We start from the raw sequence: 18,149 nt of genomic DNA, 5'->3' as shown, positions 1-18,149 counted from the left end.
CTGCCCACGAGCTCTGGTGTCCCAGCTGTGATATGTGCTAATTTGTTGCATCAAAGTGAGAAACAGCCTTGGGAACATCTTGTATTGTGGTATGTACTAACTTGTTACGTCAGCGAGAAACAGCCTTGGGAACATCTGTGGGAACATCCTACAGCCTGTGGTGGGGGGCATGTACCCTGCCTGAGAAAATTGAGCTGAGGTAGCGAAGCGGCAATGTTAGTTTAGATAGCCTAATATGGCACACAATGCAGAGGAAGACTCCAGCCTTCATCCCCACGACCACCAGAGGGCTGAAGAAGACCCCCTAGCAACAGCCGGCGCAACCGCAGAAGTTACAGGAGGTGCCCCGTATACCCGGAACTGGAATCGCATATAAGGAGACTGTGAGGGGGGGTTGCGCGCACCGTTGGTGGAGCAGGAGACTCCCCCCGGCCGCCCAGCGCTGTTTTGCTTACTTGTGACTTGCTCAATTATTTTATAAATTGGAATTTATGCAACCCGGCCCGAGTGGTTGTCAATTTGTCGCGTTTACCTATAACACCAGCCATGTCCAGGGCCCCCGCGCTGGCTCCAGGGCCAGTACCAGCAACAGGCCCTGCAGTTGCCCCCCCGCGCCTGGCACAGCCCCTGGGTGCAGGGCAGCCAGGAAACCCGCAGGCCCCCTGCGGCAAAGCCCAGCCCCGGGGGGCAGCGGCCTGGCCCCAGGGCCCCACATTGCCTGCCCACACGGGGCCACGCTGCCCACCAGGACCTGTGACGCCCCGTGCTGCCCCGGCTGCTGCCCACAACATGGTGCCCACCGTGGGGGAGGGGGAGGGGGCTGCCTGCGGGGTCACATAGGGCTGCAGTGTTACCATGGCATTGCCCCCAGTGCTGCCCTCCTATTGGCCGGCCAGGGGAGGAGGCTGGGGCAGGGTTTGACTGGTGGCTCTGTCAGCCAATCAGAGCGCGGCATGTGGAAAAACAGCCGTGAAAGGGGAGCGGGAGCCAAGCTGCTGGGAGTGAGAGGACGAGAGCAGGTGTGAGCAGGGCTGGCGGGGCTGCGGGTGCCTTCAGCTGATGGTGGGTGCCTTCCTGCTGGGGCGGGGGCAGCGGTGCTGGCAATGGGGCTGCTTTCCTGCAGGAGCTGCAGCAGGGGCTGGTGGGGCCGTGAGCACGGCACAGAGCGACCAGGGACAGAGCGGGCAGCTGCCCTGCAGCCAGACGTGGCGGCCTGCCCCGAGCAGCTGGGCCGGGGTGGCTGCTGGGGTTGGGGGGCAGGAAGCTTTGCCCCTGCCGGGGGTCAGAGAGCCATTTGGAAGCGTTTCCCTGAGCTGCTGCTGCCACCTCAACCCCCAGGTGCTGCTCGGAGCTGCGTTTGGGAGCTGCTGGGCAAAGCGTGAGCAGGCTGCTGGTGTCCTCACGAGGGGCCCTTCCCAATGGTCTCGTTTGTTCTGAAAACGGCATTTCCGAGTGGCTCTGAGAGAGGCTGTCTCCACATGTGACGCCGTGCCTTAGCTGTTGTTTTTGCTCCAGGCCTCTTGCCTGCCCCAAGACCTGTGAGCCTGGCAGCAGCCTGAAGGGTGTTTCCGGAGCAGCTCCATAAGTGGGAGCTGTTTTGCTTGTCAAGGGCCTTGAAAGTGGCTGAACGGCCAGTCCTCCCACTTGCTGTTGTTATTTCCATCCTCCTAGGTCAGGGTGAAGAGTTGCTGACTTGTGGCTCTGCTGGTTTCACCAACTGAGATGCCCTGGCCTGAGGCCTTCCACGTGTCTCCAATTGTCAGGGCATAAAACAGGAGAATGGTGGTTGTCCTGGATGTGTAGAGGATTTGCTGGGTTTGTTCAGCATTGGGGAAGGAACCAGACTTGTGAGTTGCGGGAAGGCTTCTCCCTCTGCCTGGGCATGAGGCCCTGCTGTCTTCAGGTTCATAACTGCTCCTCCCATTAAAGCATCTTTTTCAAAACTGTTGCCAATAGTTAATTGCAGGCCTTTTCTCAAATCCTAAGTTTTATGGTCTACGTGTAGAGACTCCCTAGGCAAAAGCTAATCTTAATTAGGGGCAGTAACTGGCCTGTAATGGGTGTTTTGCTGCACTATGGGCATTGTGAAAGCACAAGGTGAATCAGGGAGGCTGTTCAGGAGCTGGCTCAGCCTTGGGGGAGGGCAGGGACAGCTGCAGGCAGCAACAGCCCCATGGTCAGGGTGTGGGCAGTGAGGTCACTAGTGACTAAGAGAGCTATGCCAGAAAATCACCCATGTCAAAGCAATTCTTTGTCAGTAGCTGATAGGCCAGCAGGAGGCACATGGCTCAGCTGTTGATTCTGAGGTCACTTCTGTCTGAGTACCTGAAAGGCCAGCTGCAGGAAGAAGGCTTGGCTGTTGATTGTGAGGTCACTTCTGAGCGATGAACTGATTGGATAGCAGCAGAGATGTGGCTGGAAAGGTGCTTGTGAGGTCATTTCTACCTGAGCAGTGGACAGGTCAGGAGAAGACCCATGGCTTGGATGCTGGTGGTGAGGTCACTTCTGGGTTTGTTGCGTGTGCTCAGAGGAGGGATTGAGCCCTGCAGAGCTCCACAGCAATACAGAAATGCAACTCATTAATCAAGCAGAAGTAGATGTTCCCCATCATCTGGCACACATTTTGTTCCACTCCGTCATCATGAGTTAGTACTGCTACGTTTAATATGTGGATGATGTTCTGTGGTGAATGTGGACATGGAGTTTGACTTTCCACTTGTTGCTAAGTAGAAGCTGGCAGCCTCCTGCTGGTCAGCTCGGGAGTCCAGCTAGACTTTTGAGGCTGCTAAATGAATCTAGTGCTGGTGTGAGCAGTGGTGTTAGTAATCTCTTCTTCCCAGGGTGTGTGCGCTTTAGAAATTGCCCCTGCCAAAACAGCGGGGAGCTTGTGAGATTTTCCTGCCAGGTCTGAATGCTGTCTCTGTCTTTGAGGTGCCTCTGCCTTTGAGGTGATAGGCAAGAGCTGGCCTGATCAGCCCCTGTGAGAGCACTTGCTCTCTGCTTCCTAGAGGTGGGAAGTGAGCAGGCCCCGGGCTGTGAGCAGATGTTCAGAGGCAGTGCCTGTTGCAAGGCCTTGGAGGCCTAGAAGGGAATGGAAGGTCTGGAGAGTTGGGCTTTGTGTGTTGTGGGGCGCTTGGGGTGCCCTGTGTGCTGCCATGTGTGGTGCTGTGGCCTGTGTGTTGCTGATGCAGAGGAAGTGTTGGCTGCCAACCCTCCGTGAGGTGTAGGGATAGCGGCGTGTTACAGTGCAGGGTGCCCTGTGGTGGAACCAGGTGGTGGCCCCAGTTTTTTCCTGCTCAGCATGGTTGGAGGTGGCTGGAGAGAGCAGTGCTCTGCTCCCAGAGCCCAGCCTGCCATCACGGTGTCCTTCTGGGAGACCTGGGTGAGGACTGTTGGTGACCGTGTTGCCTCCTTGGAGCATCGTGGTGCAAGGCAGGGCTGCTCGCAGTTTGGTGGTTTCTGTCAGCTGAGGTTCAGGCTTGCAGTTTCGGAAGGTCTTGATGCTTCCATGAGTCTTTGGGATTTTACTGACTCCCTTGGAGAAAGTCATCTTCTCCCTCCTTAAAGGCTTTATGTTGCATCTGGACCCTCATTGCATCTTATCTCAGACCCTAATCCATTCCGATCCCTCAGAGAGACGGGTAGTTAATGAAAGGAGTCAGAGCCATTTCTCCACTTTGTGCCTACGCAGACCCTTGCAGACAGGGGAGATGCCACCTCATGAGAAGTCAGGCCTCTGAGGGTGATGGGTGGCTCTGAGACACCTGTCCTTGGTGAGCGGTGGAGGCGGCATCTCCAAAGCCACTGGTACCTTTGGCAAGAGTCTCAGAAGAGCAGATTCCTTGCGGCTGCAATGGGGGAAACATGTGGAGGTAGGGCTCCAACGCCCTGCTCAAGGCAGGTGCCAGTAGATGAGGTGTCTTGGGTCCTTTTCCAGGGAAGTTTTGATCAGGCTCTCACCAATACAGCTCAGCATGGAGGGGAGACATTTGTCCCTGCCTGCTGAGACTCTGTAAGGCCAGCAGAACTGACACTAACACTCCGATTCTTTCTTTCTTTCTTTCTAGGTTGCTCCACTCCTGGAGGTTCCCAGTGCAGTCCTGGAACCCCTGAGGGTGAAGGCAGGATGCCAGGCTGTGTCCCTGTGCCTGTCAACATCTTTGCCAACATCGTGAGCCCTCTGTGAAAGCAGCTACAAGTGGATGAGATGAGGCTGCCTATGGATGCAAAGGCTTCCATAAATGTGTCTGCCTTCCATGGGAGACTTTGGGTGTGGCTTCACCTCCTGATACCTCTGCTGTGCTGCAAATTCCTCCTCCCACAACTGCTGTTACTGCCAGCCCACTCAGCAAATACTCTTGTGCCCCCTCCTTTTCCTAGACGGTTGTGGTGCCATATAGGATGAGTGCAAGACCCTTATAATAAATGCCCTCATGTCTTGAGGGCCTTTGTGTGAGGGCCACAAAGCCTCCGTAGCTTGACCTGAGGAAGTCTGACAGCTCTTGGGCTCCTGGCTCTGCGAGGGGTGAAGATGTGTCCAGGGCTAGGTTGCCCGTGGCACCGAGCCCTCAGTGCTCTGTGAAGGCAGCTGTGGAGCCCAGACTGCTGCTGCAGAGGCTGCGCAGCCAGGACAGCTGGCATTTCAGCAGCCGTCCAGTGTGGGGCTGTCTCATTGCTTGGGCCTCATGTCAAAGCCTCTGCCCCCTTTTTCCCTTCCCTGGGGCTCCTTGTCCAAGTAAGTAAAGGAAAGGACCTGAGGTTCCTTTGGGCTCAGGAGCCCATCTGGACTCTCAACTATTTCTACATTGTATCTGTATCTTTTGTATTACTGAAGAAAATCCCCATCCCTGCTATCCCTAGCTGGAGGTTGCTGAGGGGATGGAGGTGGAAAGCAGCAGCCTGCTGTGCCCAAAGAAAGCAGGATCCTTCCCTCTGAAAAGACCAGCATCTCCCAAGGAGCCAGCTCTGTCCCCGATCTTGTGCTGCTGATTTGCACAGGCCTTGTGAGCCCAGAGTGCCTTGGCCACCTTGTGGTGTCACCTCAAGAGCTTCGCTGTGTGTCTGGGTTGAGGAGCCAAGGGAAGGCAGCGAGCAGAGCAGTGGCTGGGGAGTGTGCAAGTGGCGAGTGTCCTGCATCCATGTCTTCTTGCTGGCACCTGGTTGTATCAAGCAGAAGAGGCAGCTCTGTGGAACAGAGACAGTGTGTTTGTAGACTAGGTGGCAAAGCAGAGGTCTGGCATCAGGTTGATGCCTGGTGCAGTGCTGAGTTGATGTGACAGTGTCAGCAACCCTTTGCAGTGAAGTTGTTCCCTGGGCTGTTCTCTTTACGTAAGCCCTGGAACAGGAAGTGGCATCCTGCTGTCATTTTCAGAAGCACGTGAGTGCCTGTGAGGCAAAAGCAAGAGGCAAGAGCTGGCTTGCTGAGCCCCTGGGAGAGCACTTGCTCTCTGCCTCCTGGAGGTGGGAAGTGACCGGGCGCAGGGCTGTATGTGGCTGTTGAGAGGAAGTGCCTGTTGCAAGGCCTTGGAGGACTAGTAGGGAATGGACGGGTTGAAGAGTTGGTCTGTGTGTGATTTGGGGGCCCTCTGGGGTGCCCTGGCTACTGCCATGTCTGGTCGTGTGCCCTGTGTGTCCCTGAGACATGGGCACGTGTTGGCTGCCAACCCTCTGTGAGGCGTGGGGCAGTGGGTGCAGCATGTTACAGTGGTGGGGGGTGGCCTGTGGTGGGGATGGGTGGTGGCCCCAGTGTCTTGGTGCTGAGTGCAGGAGGAGGTGTCTGGAGAGAGCAGTGCTGTGCGTGGGGAGCCCTGTCAGGCTGGGGAGCTGGGGAACGCTGCGAGGTGAGGAGGTGCCTTGGCTCACAGGGCCCAGGCTGCCCTAGTGGTGTGAGCCAGGGATGCTGGCAGCCTGGTGCCTTGTGTGTGCTGAGGTTCAGGCCTTGAGTTTCCTCAGCTTTTGCCAGGATCTACAGCCAGGATGCTGATTAAAGGCCAAGGAGTGTTTCTGCTTGCTCCTAGATGAAAACCTAGCCTGCTTTTTCCCTGCTTTCATCTCATTTGCTCTTCCTAGGAAGAGCTTTATTCTGCAGCAGTGTTTGCTTCAGGAGTAGGAGGCTGTGGGAGTTGCTCATTGCTGGCTGGGTGTTAGCGTGCTAGCAGCTCTTTGGGTGAGTGAAGGCCTTGTGGTGAGATGGTCTTTGGAGATAGCAGGTGTGTTCTTGGGAGATGACTTTTAAGGGAGTCTAATGCCTTCCTGTGCCAGATCTCCCTAGACAAGGAGTCCTTTTGAGTAGGCAAGCCGAGGCAAGAGTGCTCTGCAAAGGATGTGCAGCCCTGGTCTTTCTTCCTCCCAGTTGCAGTCTCTACAAGTTCCTCCACCATCCTGCCGTAGTGTGACCTTTCTGTGCTACAGGAGCGAAACGAGAGCAGCTCATGTGCAGACATCAGTGTGCTAGGTGTGGTGTCATTAGGTGCTGCCACTGTTGACACAGGCAAAGCGCATTTTTTTTGCCTGATCCTTGGGAGGGTGTGAGGAGCCCCACTTAGCCTTCGCCCTGTGCATACTGGTCAGTGTGTGTGTGTGTGTGTGTGTTTGTGTGCCGTCATGTGGTCATTTGTGAGCTCTGGAGCAAATGCAGAGAGTGGTGCCGAAGTGATTGGTCCATCTCCACTGAAGCCCCAAAGGAGACCTCAGTAGGGAGGCTGTTTGGGTGAGTGCCTTGAGGGCATGTGAGGCCAAAGCGAGAGGCAAGAGCTGGACTGCTGAGCCCCTGTGAGAGCACTGTGGGTCTGCTCCCTGGAGGTGGGAAGTGAGCCTGAGCAGGACTTTGCCTCGCTGTTGAGAGGAAGTGGCTGTTGCAAGGCCTTGGAGGACTAGAAGGAAATGGAAGGTCTGGAGAGGTGGCCTTGGTATGTTTTGGGGCCCCTGGGGGTTGCCTGGCTGATGCCTTGTCTGGTCCTGTCCCCTATGTGTCCCTGATGCACAGCTGCATGTTGGCTGGCAACCCTCTATGAGGCGTGGGACAGGGGTGCGCTGTGTCACAGTGGTGGGGTAGGCTGAGGTGGGGATAGATGATGGCCCCAGTGTCTCTGTGCTGCATGTGGGAGAAGTTGTCCGGAGAGAGAGAAGTGCTGTGCATGGGGAGCCCTGTCAGGTTGGGGAGCTGGGGAGTGCTGTGAGGTGAGGAGGTGCCTTGGCTGGCAGGGTCCAGGCTGCCCTGGTGGCATGAGCCAGGGATGCTGGCAGCCTGCTGCCTTCTGTGCACTGAGGTTCAGGCCTTGCATTTCCTCGCCTCTTGCCAGGATCTGCAGCCAGATATCCCACATATGCTGTGAAATACGTAGAAATATGCAGCTAGAGTATTTGGAGTAGAAGAGGTCATCTTTCAGAAAGGGTTCCTTGTTGGAGATTCTTGAAGTTAACACTTCTGGGATCTGTCCAAACACAAGATTTTTTTTAGGCTAGAGGCATAGCAGTTGCCTCCCTCTCCTATTAGCAAAGGCTACTGGGAGATAGGACCCATATCCATAATTGGTGCAGACACTCTTTTCTTCTCATGTGGCAGGACCCTAGAAACTCTTTGCTTATAATGCAGTAGCATCCCCAAATATCCCTTACTTAACCATCCGATTATCCCCCCTCCAAGCCACTGAATTCTGGAGAGGGGCTTGAGCTCTTCCTGCTGAAGGCCTCGCTGTTTCGGGGCTCTCCCCTGCACCCTGTGAACTGCCCTGTGCTGTGACACAAGACATGCAGGGGCTGCCATGCAGCAGGAGGCCTCAGAGAGCAGTTTGGATCACCTGGGACTTTTTTCACCCACACAGTTAACAAGGAAATGGTCTTGCCAAGGTGGAGCACTCAGAGGCGCCCTTTCAAGCAGCAGTGCCACAGTCATTAGCTTTTGAAATGGGCAAAATAAGGGAAACTTCCAAAGACAAAATATATCTTCAGAAAATAGTTGGCCTTTGAAAACACTTCTCCCAGATGCGCAGTGACTACAGTGAGTAGTGATGCTCAAGCACTTGCCTGCAAGTCAGCAGGAAATACTTCATGGGTCATAGCTGAGAATCAGCTTGCAAAGCTGAAGTTGTTTTGTGCAAATGACTTGCAAGCCCCCTCAGAATGATGTCCCTCACCTTTCCATATGCTCCTCTCTTCTCTAAGGCAGTCATTTCTGACCTGACAGTTGAGGTGTCCAACTCAGCTGAGCACCTTTTGCACTGTGTCCCTGATCTGGTTGAGGCCTGCAGGTTCTGAAGCTCCTGCCTGATCATCTCGGGGACAGCCTGGGCATTAGCTCACTCATGGACTCTTCTTTGCAAGTGAAGCCCCTCTGAGATGAAATCGCAAGTGTGGATCTGAGGCTGATTTGAACAAAGGTCCCCTGTTGTCAGTGAGGTGTGGATAAAAGGAAGTGAGGATCGGTTCCTTCTAGCTTGGTCCAGGGCTGTCCCAGCAGGCCTTGCACAGTTCAGCTCCCCCACCCATCATCAAAGTGTACATTGGAGCCTGCAGAATGACTCCCTGGCATCACACTATAAAAAAACCCTTATGGCTGATACTAATATATCATGTTGTACTTTGGGAAGGTTGATCTGCCAAAGGAAGCCTCCAGATAATGTCCATGGTCTCTCTGGTCCACAGGGCAGCATGCTGGGCTCGGAGGAGACTTAGGTGAGGAGCTGTGTGCTGCTTGGTGGCAGGTCTGCTCCAGAGGGCTAGTCCTGCTCAGGGTGGCTGAGGTTCAGCTGAGGTTCAGGTTGGCTCAGGGTTCCTGAGGAACCTGGTGTGAATTCCATGTTGATCCTGATGTGAACTTAAAGCTTTCAGGCCCAGGAGGAAACCTCACACCACTCAGAAGGGCTGGCTTTGGAGAGACCATGTCAGGTGTTAAACACATGCAGAAAAGGTATTCCTGCCTGCAAGAATTGCAGTGCCTATCGCCAGCGATGACAGAATCACCGAATCATTCATGTTGGAGGGGACCTTGAGAGGTCTCTAGTCCAACCTCCTGCTCGCATAGGGATAAACACCGAATTCACACCAAGTTCCTCAGGGCCTTGTCCAGCTGCGTCCTGCAAACCTCCAAGAAGAGAGAGTCCATAACCTCTCTGGACCCTTCTTCAAATGCTTTGTTACCCTCTTTGATTTTTCTCCCTTATAGCTAATTTTAACTGCACTTGTGTCAGCTTATAGCCATTGCCTCTCATTCTCCTGCCATGAGTCACTGCAAAAACCTGGTTCTTTATTGGTGGTAACCTTGAGTTGGGAAGCTGCTGTGAGTGCCCTGCAAAGCCTTTCCCTTTCCAGCTGAACAAGGCCCGTTCCCTCAGCCTCTCCTCACAGGGCAAGTGCTCCAGCCCCCAACCACCTTGGGGGCCTGCCACTGAGCTCACGCCAAGGGACAAACAGCGTTCTTCTACAGGGGGGGTCCAACTGGACGCAGTACCTAGATGGGCTCTAACAATGCTGAGTAGAGGGGGATAATCACCTCCTTTGATCTCCTGGCTAGGCAGCCCATGACATTGTGGCCTCCTTTGCTGCCAGGGCATGCTGCTGGCTGACGTTCAGCTCTCTGCCCACAAAGACTCCCACGTCCTTCTCCACAGAGCTTCTGCCCAGCCAGGCACTCCCCAACCCCTGTCACTGCAGGGTGTTGCTCTATCCCAGGTGCAGGACCTGGCATTTGTCATTGTTGACCTTCACAAAGTTCCTGACAGCCCATTCTTACTGCCTGCTGAGGTCCCTCTGAATGGCAGCCCTTGAGCTTATGACTGTTCCACCCAATTAGGTGTCATCTACAACCATGATGGGATTTCCATTCTGCAGGTCCCTGATGAACCTTTCAAACAGGACAGGATGTGGAGTATAGACCCCTGCATACCCCACCTTTACCTGGCTTCCTGGTAAAACATGACCCATTCATGAAAACCCTCTGAGTTCATCATCCAAGCAGTTTTTTGCCCATCTGGATGCCTCCTGGACATCCACTACTCTCCTCTCCTCCACAAGTACTGGTCTTTTATCAGAGAAGGCAATCAGGTGGGTCAGGAATGATTTACCTTCAGTAACTCCATGCTGACTGTTCCCAGACACCTTCTTGTCCCTCATGTGCCCAGAAATGTGATCGAAGAGGACTGGTTCCATGACATACTCCTTATCAAAATGAGGCTGAATGGCCTGCAGCTCCCTGGTGTGTCCTTGGGGCCTGTTTTGAAGATGAGCACAACATATTCCTTCTTTTGGTCTTTGGGACCACACACCCCCCATCCCCAATCTCCACAAATTTTCAAAGATGACAGCAAGCAGCCTTGCTGTCACAGCAGCCAGCTCTCTCAGCATCCATGGATGCCAGCCATCCAATCCCATAGACTTGTAGGGGTTGAGTTCTTGCATGTCATTCGTCACTCAAGACTTAGGCGCTGCAGGTTGCTTTTCTCCTCAGGAGTCCTGACTCTAGGCACAACAGTTCAGGAGACCTTGTTGGTGAAGACTGAAGCCAGGAAGGACTTGACTTCCCCAGACATATCTACATCTGCTTTTACTAGAGTCTCTGCCCCAGTCAGCAGTGAACCCACATTTCCTTGTTTATTCTTTTACTGTCACTGAAGCAGCAGCAGCTCTTCTTCCTGTCCTTCACATCCCCGGCAAGTGTCTCTATCGCAGAGGAGCTTTGGCTTCCTTAACACCATCCCTGCTTTGCTGGATAATATCTCTAAATTCCTCCTTTGCAGCCTCTGCCTCCTTCCCCTTTCTGTATGCTGCCTTATTGCCCTGGAGCTCACCTGGGAGTTCTCTGTTTAGCCAGGCTGGGGTGCAGAGGTGTCTACTAATTTTACAAACTGTTCATAGGGAGCGTTCTTGTTCTTGATGGGTGCTTAATGACCTGTTGGCTTTCCTGAGCTCCTCTGCCCTTCAGAGCTGCCTCCCTTGGTCCATCCCATGGAAGAGCTCCATACATCCAAGCTACCCCTTCACACACAGGGCATCCCCCTCCTCATCTTCCCTGGTAGTCTCTCCTGAAGAACTTGCACCCTGCCTTTGAAGGACTGCAGTCATGCGAGTGATCCCACCACATCTCAGTTATTCCAACCATGGGGCAGTCCTGTGACAGGCTGCATATGTTTGCATATATTTTGGTTTCAGCATCTCAGCTGTGGTGCCGACTGAAGATTTGTCACAGGGAAAACTTTTAGCAAGGACCTCATGTATAGAAAGGCTTTGACTGCAAGTAGTGACATGCTGGCATGGATAGCAGGTGGCAATGTAATGGTGAAAGGAGATTTCCACTAAGAGAGCAAACACTGCGGTGCCCAAGGCCAGGGAGAAACAGAGCTGGGCCACGCAGGAATGGCAGGAGAGGGGTTTTGCTGCCTGAGCTGACTCTGCTGCTTGGCAAAGGGTCTGAGAGCAACTGCCCTGCGATGTCACCATCTGCGAGGTGGCATGCCCAGCTGGGTAAGGTGAAGGCTTTCCAGAATGCCTCTCTGTCTCTCTACCTCCCTTGGCAGCAGGATCATGGTGTTGCTCCTTGTTTCCCCTCCTCTCCATGCTGCTCCTCTTCTTGTTCTCGAGTTCTCTGGGATTGGATGTTTTCAGCTGCAATTTAGACAATGATGCTACAAGTTGTGGAACAGAAGGGTCTGCATGGGAATGAGGTGTCCCCAGCCCCTTTCTAACCTGTGGAGCTCCAGGAAATGCAGTCCGTGGGGCTGGGAAATGAGCTGTCCCTCCCTTCAGGAAAGCCCATTTTCAGTCCTAACGGTCCTTTGACCGTTTCCCTGTGGTGTCCTGCCAGGCTGCCACCTGCCCTCTAGAAAGGCACTGCTGTCTCATAGCATCTCTGTGATATCTGAGAGACCCATGAGGAAGGTGCAGAGATGGTGAGAGTATGGAGATGGTGGTGGGAGGCTGTATGTGGGTATCTGAAAAGAGCCCTGTGTGTCCTTGGCTAGAAGGGTTGTCTGGAGAGCTCCGTCAGGTGCCTGGAGAAAGGGTGAGAAGTTTGGAGCTGTGCACTTTGAAACTGAACTCATCTGCTGTCATTAGGGGCTGGTTTCCTTCTAGGGCAACATATGAGTGTGATCGTCCTCCAGCTCAAAGATAGAACTGCAACATTTGGGGGTTTCTTTGCTTGAAATGTGTGTGCTAATTTCTCAATGTCTTTTCTTCTTTGCACAGTCCCCCATGCCCAGAGATAGCAAAATGTCCAACAGCAGCTCCTTCAAAGAGTTCCTCTTCCTGGCATTTGCAGACACACGGGAGCTGCAGCTCTTGCACTTCTCGCTCTTCCTGGGCATCTACCTGGCTGCCCTCCTGGGCAATGGCCTCATCATCACAGCTGTAGCCTGCGACCACCACCTCCATACCCCCATGTACTTCTTCCTCCTCAATCTCTCCCTCCTCGACCTTGGCTTGATCTCCACCACTGTCCCCAAATCCATGGCCAATTCTCTGAGGGACACCAGGGCCATTTCCTATTCAGGATGTGCTGGCCAGGTATTCCTGGTTGTCTTCCTGGTTTCAGCAGAGCTTTCACTCCTCACTGTCATGGCCTATGATCGCTTTGTTGCCATCTGTAGACCCCTGCACTACGGGACCATCATGGGCAGCAGAGCCTGTGTCAGAATGGCAGCAGCTGTCTGGGCCAGTGGTTTTCTCCATGCTCTCCTGCACACTGGGAACACATTTTCAATACCCCTCTGCCAAGGTAATGTGGTGGACCAGTTCTTCTGTGAGATTCCCCAGATCCTCAAGCTCTCCTGCTCAGACTCCTACCTCAGGGAAGTTGGGCTTATTGTGGTTAGTGCCTGTTTAGCCTTTGGGTGTTTCATTTTCATTGTGCTGTCCTACGTGCACATCTTTACAGTCGTGCTGAGGATCCCCTCTGAGCAGGGACGACACAAAGCCTTTTCCACGTGCATCCCACACCTGGCCGTGGTCTCCCTGTTCATCAGCACTGACCTGTTTGCCTACCTGAAGCCCCCCTCCCTCTCCTCCCCAGCTCTGGACCTGGTGGTGGCTGTTATGTACGCGGTGGTGCCTCCAGCAGTGAACCCGCTCATCTACAGCATGAGGAACAAGGAGCTCAAAGATGCCCCGAGGAAAGTGATTTCATGGATATTTTTCAGCAGTGGTAGCATTGCCATTGCTCTCCACAAATGACTCCCACTGTGTCCCGCACCAGGACTGAGCTTTCTTTGTTCACTTTATTTTTATTATTACTGTTGTTTGTAGTAGTAGTAGTAATTGTTATCATGTTGCTACACAAATACTTGGGTTCATTCCACCTTCAGTGAGACTTCTCTGTCTCACCTGGTGCCCATATAAAGTTATATCCAACATTGCATCAGAGCTGACTCCCTCACAGTATCTCTGTAATAAAAAGTCCTTTCTTCCACGTGCAGTGCTTGAAGGCTGGGCTCTTCCTCCAAAGCTGCTGTCCCTTATGCTGTGTCCCCAGCACATTTTCTTGAGACAGTCTCCCCCACCCTGCGTGCTGGTCCTTACCCCAAAAGTCTACCCAGAGAAGGCTCCGTGCCCAGCAGGGGGACTGGATGTCCCACTGTGAGCCCTGGGAGGACAAGTCCTCTCCTGGGTCCTCTGCAGGGCTCTCAGGGAGCATGCAGAGGAGGTCTTTGGCCATCTCCTGCGCCTGTAGACCATCCTCCTCCCATGGGGGCCTCCAGCAGGGTGCCTTAGGGGAAAAATCCAGCCCAGCTTGTTGCTGCATGAACAGAGAGGAGAAGCTGCCCCAGGAAACTTCTCACACACCCAGCCTCTTGTATCAGTCAATTTCTGCACTCACCATTCCCCCTGGTCCTGGTGAGGGGTGATTTCTGAATGTGACCAGCTCTGTCGGCCTGCCGGGCTCAGCACCTGTGTGGGGGGAATGGCCACCCTGCCTGACCCCCCTGTGGGCTCAGACCTCATCAGACCCTGGAGCATGGCCTTCTGCTAAGCCTAGGGGGACAGAGACAGGGCTGGGCAGGGTCTGGGTCTGGTGGGACGCTGCCAGGCAGGAGGGTTGTGGGAGATGGGGCACCAAGGGCTGTCATGGGAAACAAGCTGGGGGGATGTTTCCCCACCCCAGAACACACCCTGTCCTGTGCGATGCCTGCACCGTGGAGCCATGGGGCCATGTGAAGGGCAGGAGGGCTGGGTCAGTGGAGGAATGAGGTGCAGATGGGAGCCACAACACTCCAGAAGTTCCTCATGGTCATTAAGGGGACTCACTGCTGCTATCAGGATTGGGTGTTTCTTGAGAGCTACAGCCACCAGCACCACCTGCCAGCACTCCCAGACCCAGCACAGATGGTCGGTGCCCAGCACTGCACTGTGCCCCCTGTCCTTTGTCACTGTCCTCTCTCAGGAGCACCACCGAGTGTGTCACTCCCTGCCCAGGTGCGGAGAGGAGCTGCTGGAGGGCTTCTCTTCTCGTGCCTGCTGCTCTTGGCCCTGCCCTGGCATTGGCCAACAGGTTCTGCCCTGAGCCATGTTATGTCTCCATATCTTCCCATCTGAGAACATGTAGGGACCTGCAGTGCATACCTCTCCTTGGAGCTGGCCACCATCGCCTGCCTGCATGGTCCCAGGAGATCCCAGCAAGGCTGTGCTTGGGGGCGAGGCTGTGATTGTCCTCAGTCAAACTCAGTGGGATGGTCTGGGTTGGGGCCAAGGGGAGGAAAGGACAAGAGGCAAAAAGGAGAAGATGCAGTAAGGGAAATTTCAAAGGAGTTGAAGGAAAAATAAAGAAACAACCAAAGTAGTTGAGCAGTACTGGGGCTGGGGACAGGAGATTTCTAAAAACTCTCCTGGAGAAAGCACTTAACAACCTGATCTAACTGTCAAGTTAGCCCAGCTCAGAGCACATCATGGTCCTGGAGATCTCTGGTGGTCCCTGTAAACACAAATCCTCTAGGACGAAGGGCCTGGAAGGCAAAGTAAGGGTCAGGGCACACTGTTGTGGGGTTGAGGCCTAGCTGGCATTTGGACTGCCTGGTCAAGCCTGTCCTCAGAGTTACACAGTGAGTGAATTCATCCTCAGAAGGAGTCTCTGCTCCATGGGCAACAGGAGTCAAACCAGTTCCGGGAGACTGCAGAAAAGTTCTCAGGAACACCAGGCATTCAGCCCCTTTGACTGCTGAGGTGTCCCCAGAGCGGTGCTTTGCATCCAGGGTCTGAAGGGCTGAGAAATCTTTAGAGCCAGAGCAGATCGGAGTCCCATCTCCTGGACTCACAGGTTCCAGGGCATCAGCAGGGCTGTCCTGGCTGCAGGGAGGGAATCAGTGCCCAGGGCATGAGCAGATCCCCCTCTGACCTCCCCTCTCTCTTCACACCCTGGAACAAAGACTGTTTCCCGTGTTGGCCTTCTCAGCTGGAGGGGACACAGCCTTCACACTGGGGAAATGCAGGAGAGCCCAGTCTCATCTAGAGGAGCAGGGTCCCACCACACCTGCTGGGTGGCCAGGGCTGCAGGCTGCAGACCCCACTCTGTTCCACACACACCTCCTGCCTGGGACTGTAGGGTGCCCAGCAACAAGGCAGGCATGCCTGGGGGTCTGGTGCCATTGGGGTGGTGGCCTTTGCACCAGCCTCTGTCTGTAAGGAACTCAGGAGCTTCTCTGGCTCCATGTTAGTGGCAAAGTTAGTGTCCCAGCTTCTTCCCTCTGGAGAGCTGAGGATTTCATTCTTGGTAGAAGGTGAAAGGGAAACCCTTTTGTGCGTGGGACTTGTATCACCCCATCAATCCTTTACTGCCTTCTCCTGCTCTATCATCCCAGAAGTCCTTTGGCAGGGGCATTTTTTGCTTCCTGACCCTCTATCTGACCCTGCTTTGAGCAGCACGTTGCACTACAGGCCTCCTGTGGTCCCTTCAACCTGAATTATCCTGAACGCCTATGATCTCAGGCCCCATTTCAAGCACAGAGTGAATGTCTCTGGGACAGGAGTCCTTTGTGCTTTATGTGACCATCTAAAAGAAGGCAGGTGATCACCTCCTCCTCCCCGTTGCCTGTAAGGGCAGCCTGGGAGGCACTGCCTCAGGCACATCTAAATTACAACGGAAATTCTTTGCATCTGCCTTTAACCACCTGAAAGTCCATTGCCTGGATCCCCTCAGTGGTGAGGAGAGAAATGCAGGCTTTTCTGCTGTGTCATTTCTCTACCTCTGTAGTTTGTGTCTCTAAGTAGATGGTGCCACCCTCCCTTTGGTTTCTTGCCAGAGGCTCAGGCTGGGTGGGCATGTGAACGTGTAGGTTGTCTGTCACTGCAGTGACTGTGAGATGGTGGAGAAGTAAGAGGAATAAGAGAGTCACCACCCTGGACTGCAGCAGAGAGGATTTCATCTTGTTTGGGATGGAGTTAGGCAAGCCAAAGCACAACTGGAGCTGGAGCTGGAGCTGGATCTAGGAAGGGATGGGGAGGATAACCTGAAGGGCTTCTGCAAGGACGCTGGCAGCACAAGGCAGCCATCCAATGGAAGATGTGGTCTCCCTGCTCAGTGGGGCAGAGGACGTAATGAGAAAGACAAGGGAAAGGCTGAGGAGCTCATTGCCTCTTTTCCCTTGTCTTTTCCTGGTCTTGTCTACTGACAGGCCTCCCTGGCCCCCGAGTCCTTTGGCAGCATCTGTGTTAGCAAAGCCTCACCCAAGGGGGACAAAGATGCAGCTGGGGAGAACATTTGCCCAGTGAGCACACACAAGTCCATGGGACCAGACGGGAAGCACCCCAGGGTGCAGGGAGAGGTGGCTGGAGTCACTGCAACGCTACTCCCAATTGTCTACGAAATGTCAGGGCAATCAGGGAGGTTCCTGATGACTGGGAAAAGGCAGACATCACACCCATTTTGCAGGAGGGCAAGAGGGAGGGTCTGGGGAACGACAGGCTGGTCATCTTCATCTCAGTCCCTGGGGAGGTGATGGAGCAAATCCTCCTGGAAACCATCTCCAAGCACATGAAGGGGAAGGCCTGGAAGAGGCAGCATGCGTTGACCAAGGGGAAATGGAAAGCATGCCTGACCAACCTCATTGCCTTCTACCATCAGATGAATGCCTGCGTACACAAGGGGAAAGCAGGGGATTTTGTGAACCTTCACTTTAGCAAAGTCTTTTGCACAGTCCCCCAGAGTCTCCTTATAGGCAAATTGTTGAGCTCTGCCCTGGATCAATGGACCATAAAGCAGGTGGAAGATTGGAGGGGCCATCAGGCTGAAACGCTGTGATCAGTGGTACAGGTTCCAGGTGGCAGCTGGTTATTTGTGGCATCCCTCAGTGATTAACATGTAGGACAGGACTGTTTAACACCTTTATGAATGGCCTGCACAGTGGATGGAGCGCACTCTCAGCACCCTTGTGGACAATGCATAAGTGGGGGGAGCCCTGAGGAAACCTCATCTAGCTCCCCCTGCAATGTCCTGGGTCGCTGGGACTAGATGATGTCCAGAGGTCTCGTCCACCCTAAGTGCTGGGATTGAGTGAACCGTTCCCTGGAAAGCTCTGTAAAGAGAGAAGAGGCTGAGGAAGAAGAAAGGACATAGAGGCAGAAGAAGAGATCTGAATCGTGAGAGTTTAAATAAAGCAGTTCCTCAGAACAAAGTTTCTCCATTGCAAGTGTTGATAGCAAATGTATTTTGATGAATAATGTGTGTATAGTTGCATGTACACTCGCATTGACAGGCTAATTCCTGTAGTGCATGAACGTGGAGCTGCCAATCAATAAGAAAGAAAAATATATTTGGCAATGGTAAAAACTGCGTGAAGTTTTGGAAACAAGGATTTCTTCTCAATTGTTGCAGTGAGATATTTTTTGAGAAGATCTCAACTTAGGACTAGGAACTCCTTTTGGGGCTTGGTTCATTTGACCACAGAGAGAGGCTGTTGCTGCCTGAGATGCCCTGGGGTAGCTGTGTTGCCATGTGGTGCTGGAAATTTTGGCGGTGGCTCCTGCGGCACCTTAGCTTGTCATTAGGAAAGGTATCTCAAAACAACTCCGTTGAGACAACTTAGTTCCCTCCATAGAGTAGAAAGGGAAGTGCAGAGACCTGGATCTGACAGAGACATCTGCACTGACAGGGTCTGGCCTGGGGTGAGATCAGCCTCCTCCTTGTTGTCAATGAGCTCCCTTCTTGCCCCGTTCTCTGTGTCCTGCCT

At 53.8% G+C, this 18,149-nt stretch overlaps 1 protein-coding gene across 1 annotated transcript; it reads left to right on the top strand.

Moving 5' to 3' along the window:
* Positions 1–12,204: 12,204 nt before the first annotated feature.
* On the top strand, positions 12,205–13,125 carry LOC136993078 (olfactory receptor 14C36-like; the record flags this gene model as incomplete). The annotated part of the gene is made up of 1 exon (XM_067303094.1): positions 12,205–13,125. A coding segment is annotated over exon 1 (921 nt), but the record flags the coding sequence as incomplete, so codon positions are not given.
* Positions 13,126–18,149: the final 5,024 nt, after the last annotated feature.

Source organism: Apteryx mantelli, chromosome 11, assembly GCF_036417845.1.
Source record: "Apteryx mantelli isolate bAptMan1 chromosome 11, bAptMan1.hap1, whole genome shotgun sequence".
Classification (NCBI taxonomy): domain Eukaryota; kingdom Metazoa; phylum Chordata; class Aves; order Apterygiformes; family Apterygidae; genus Apteryx; species Apteryx mantelli.
This window is presented reverse-complemented; position numbering and strand designations above follow the sequence as displayed.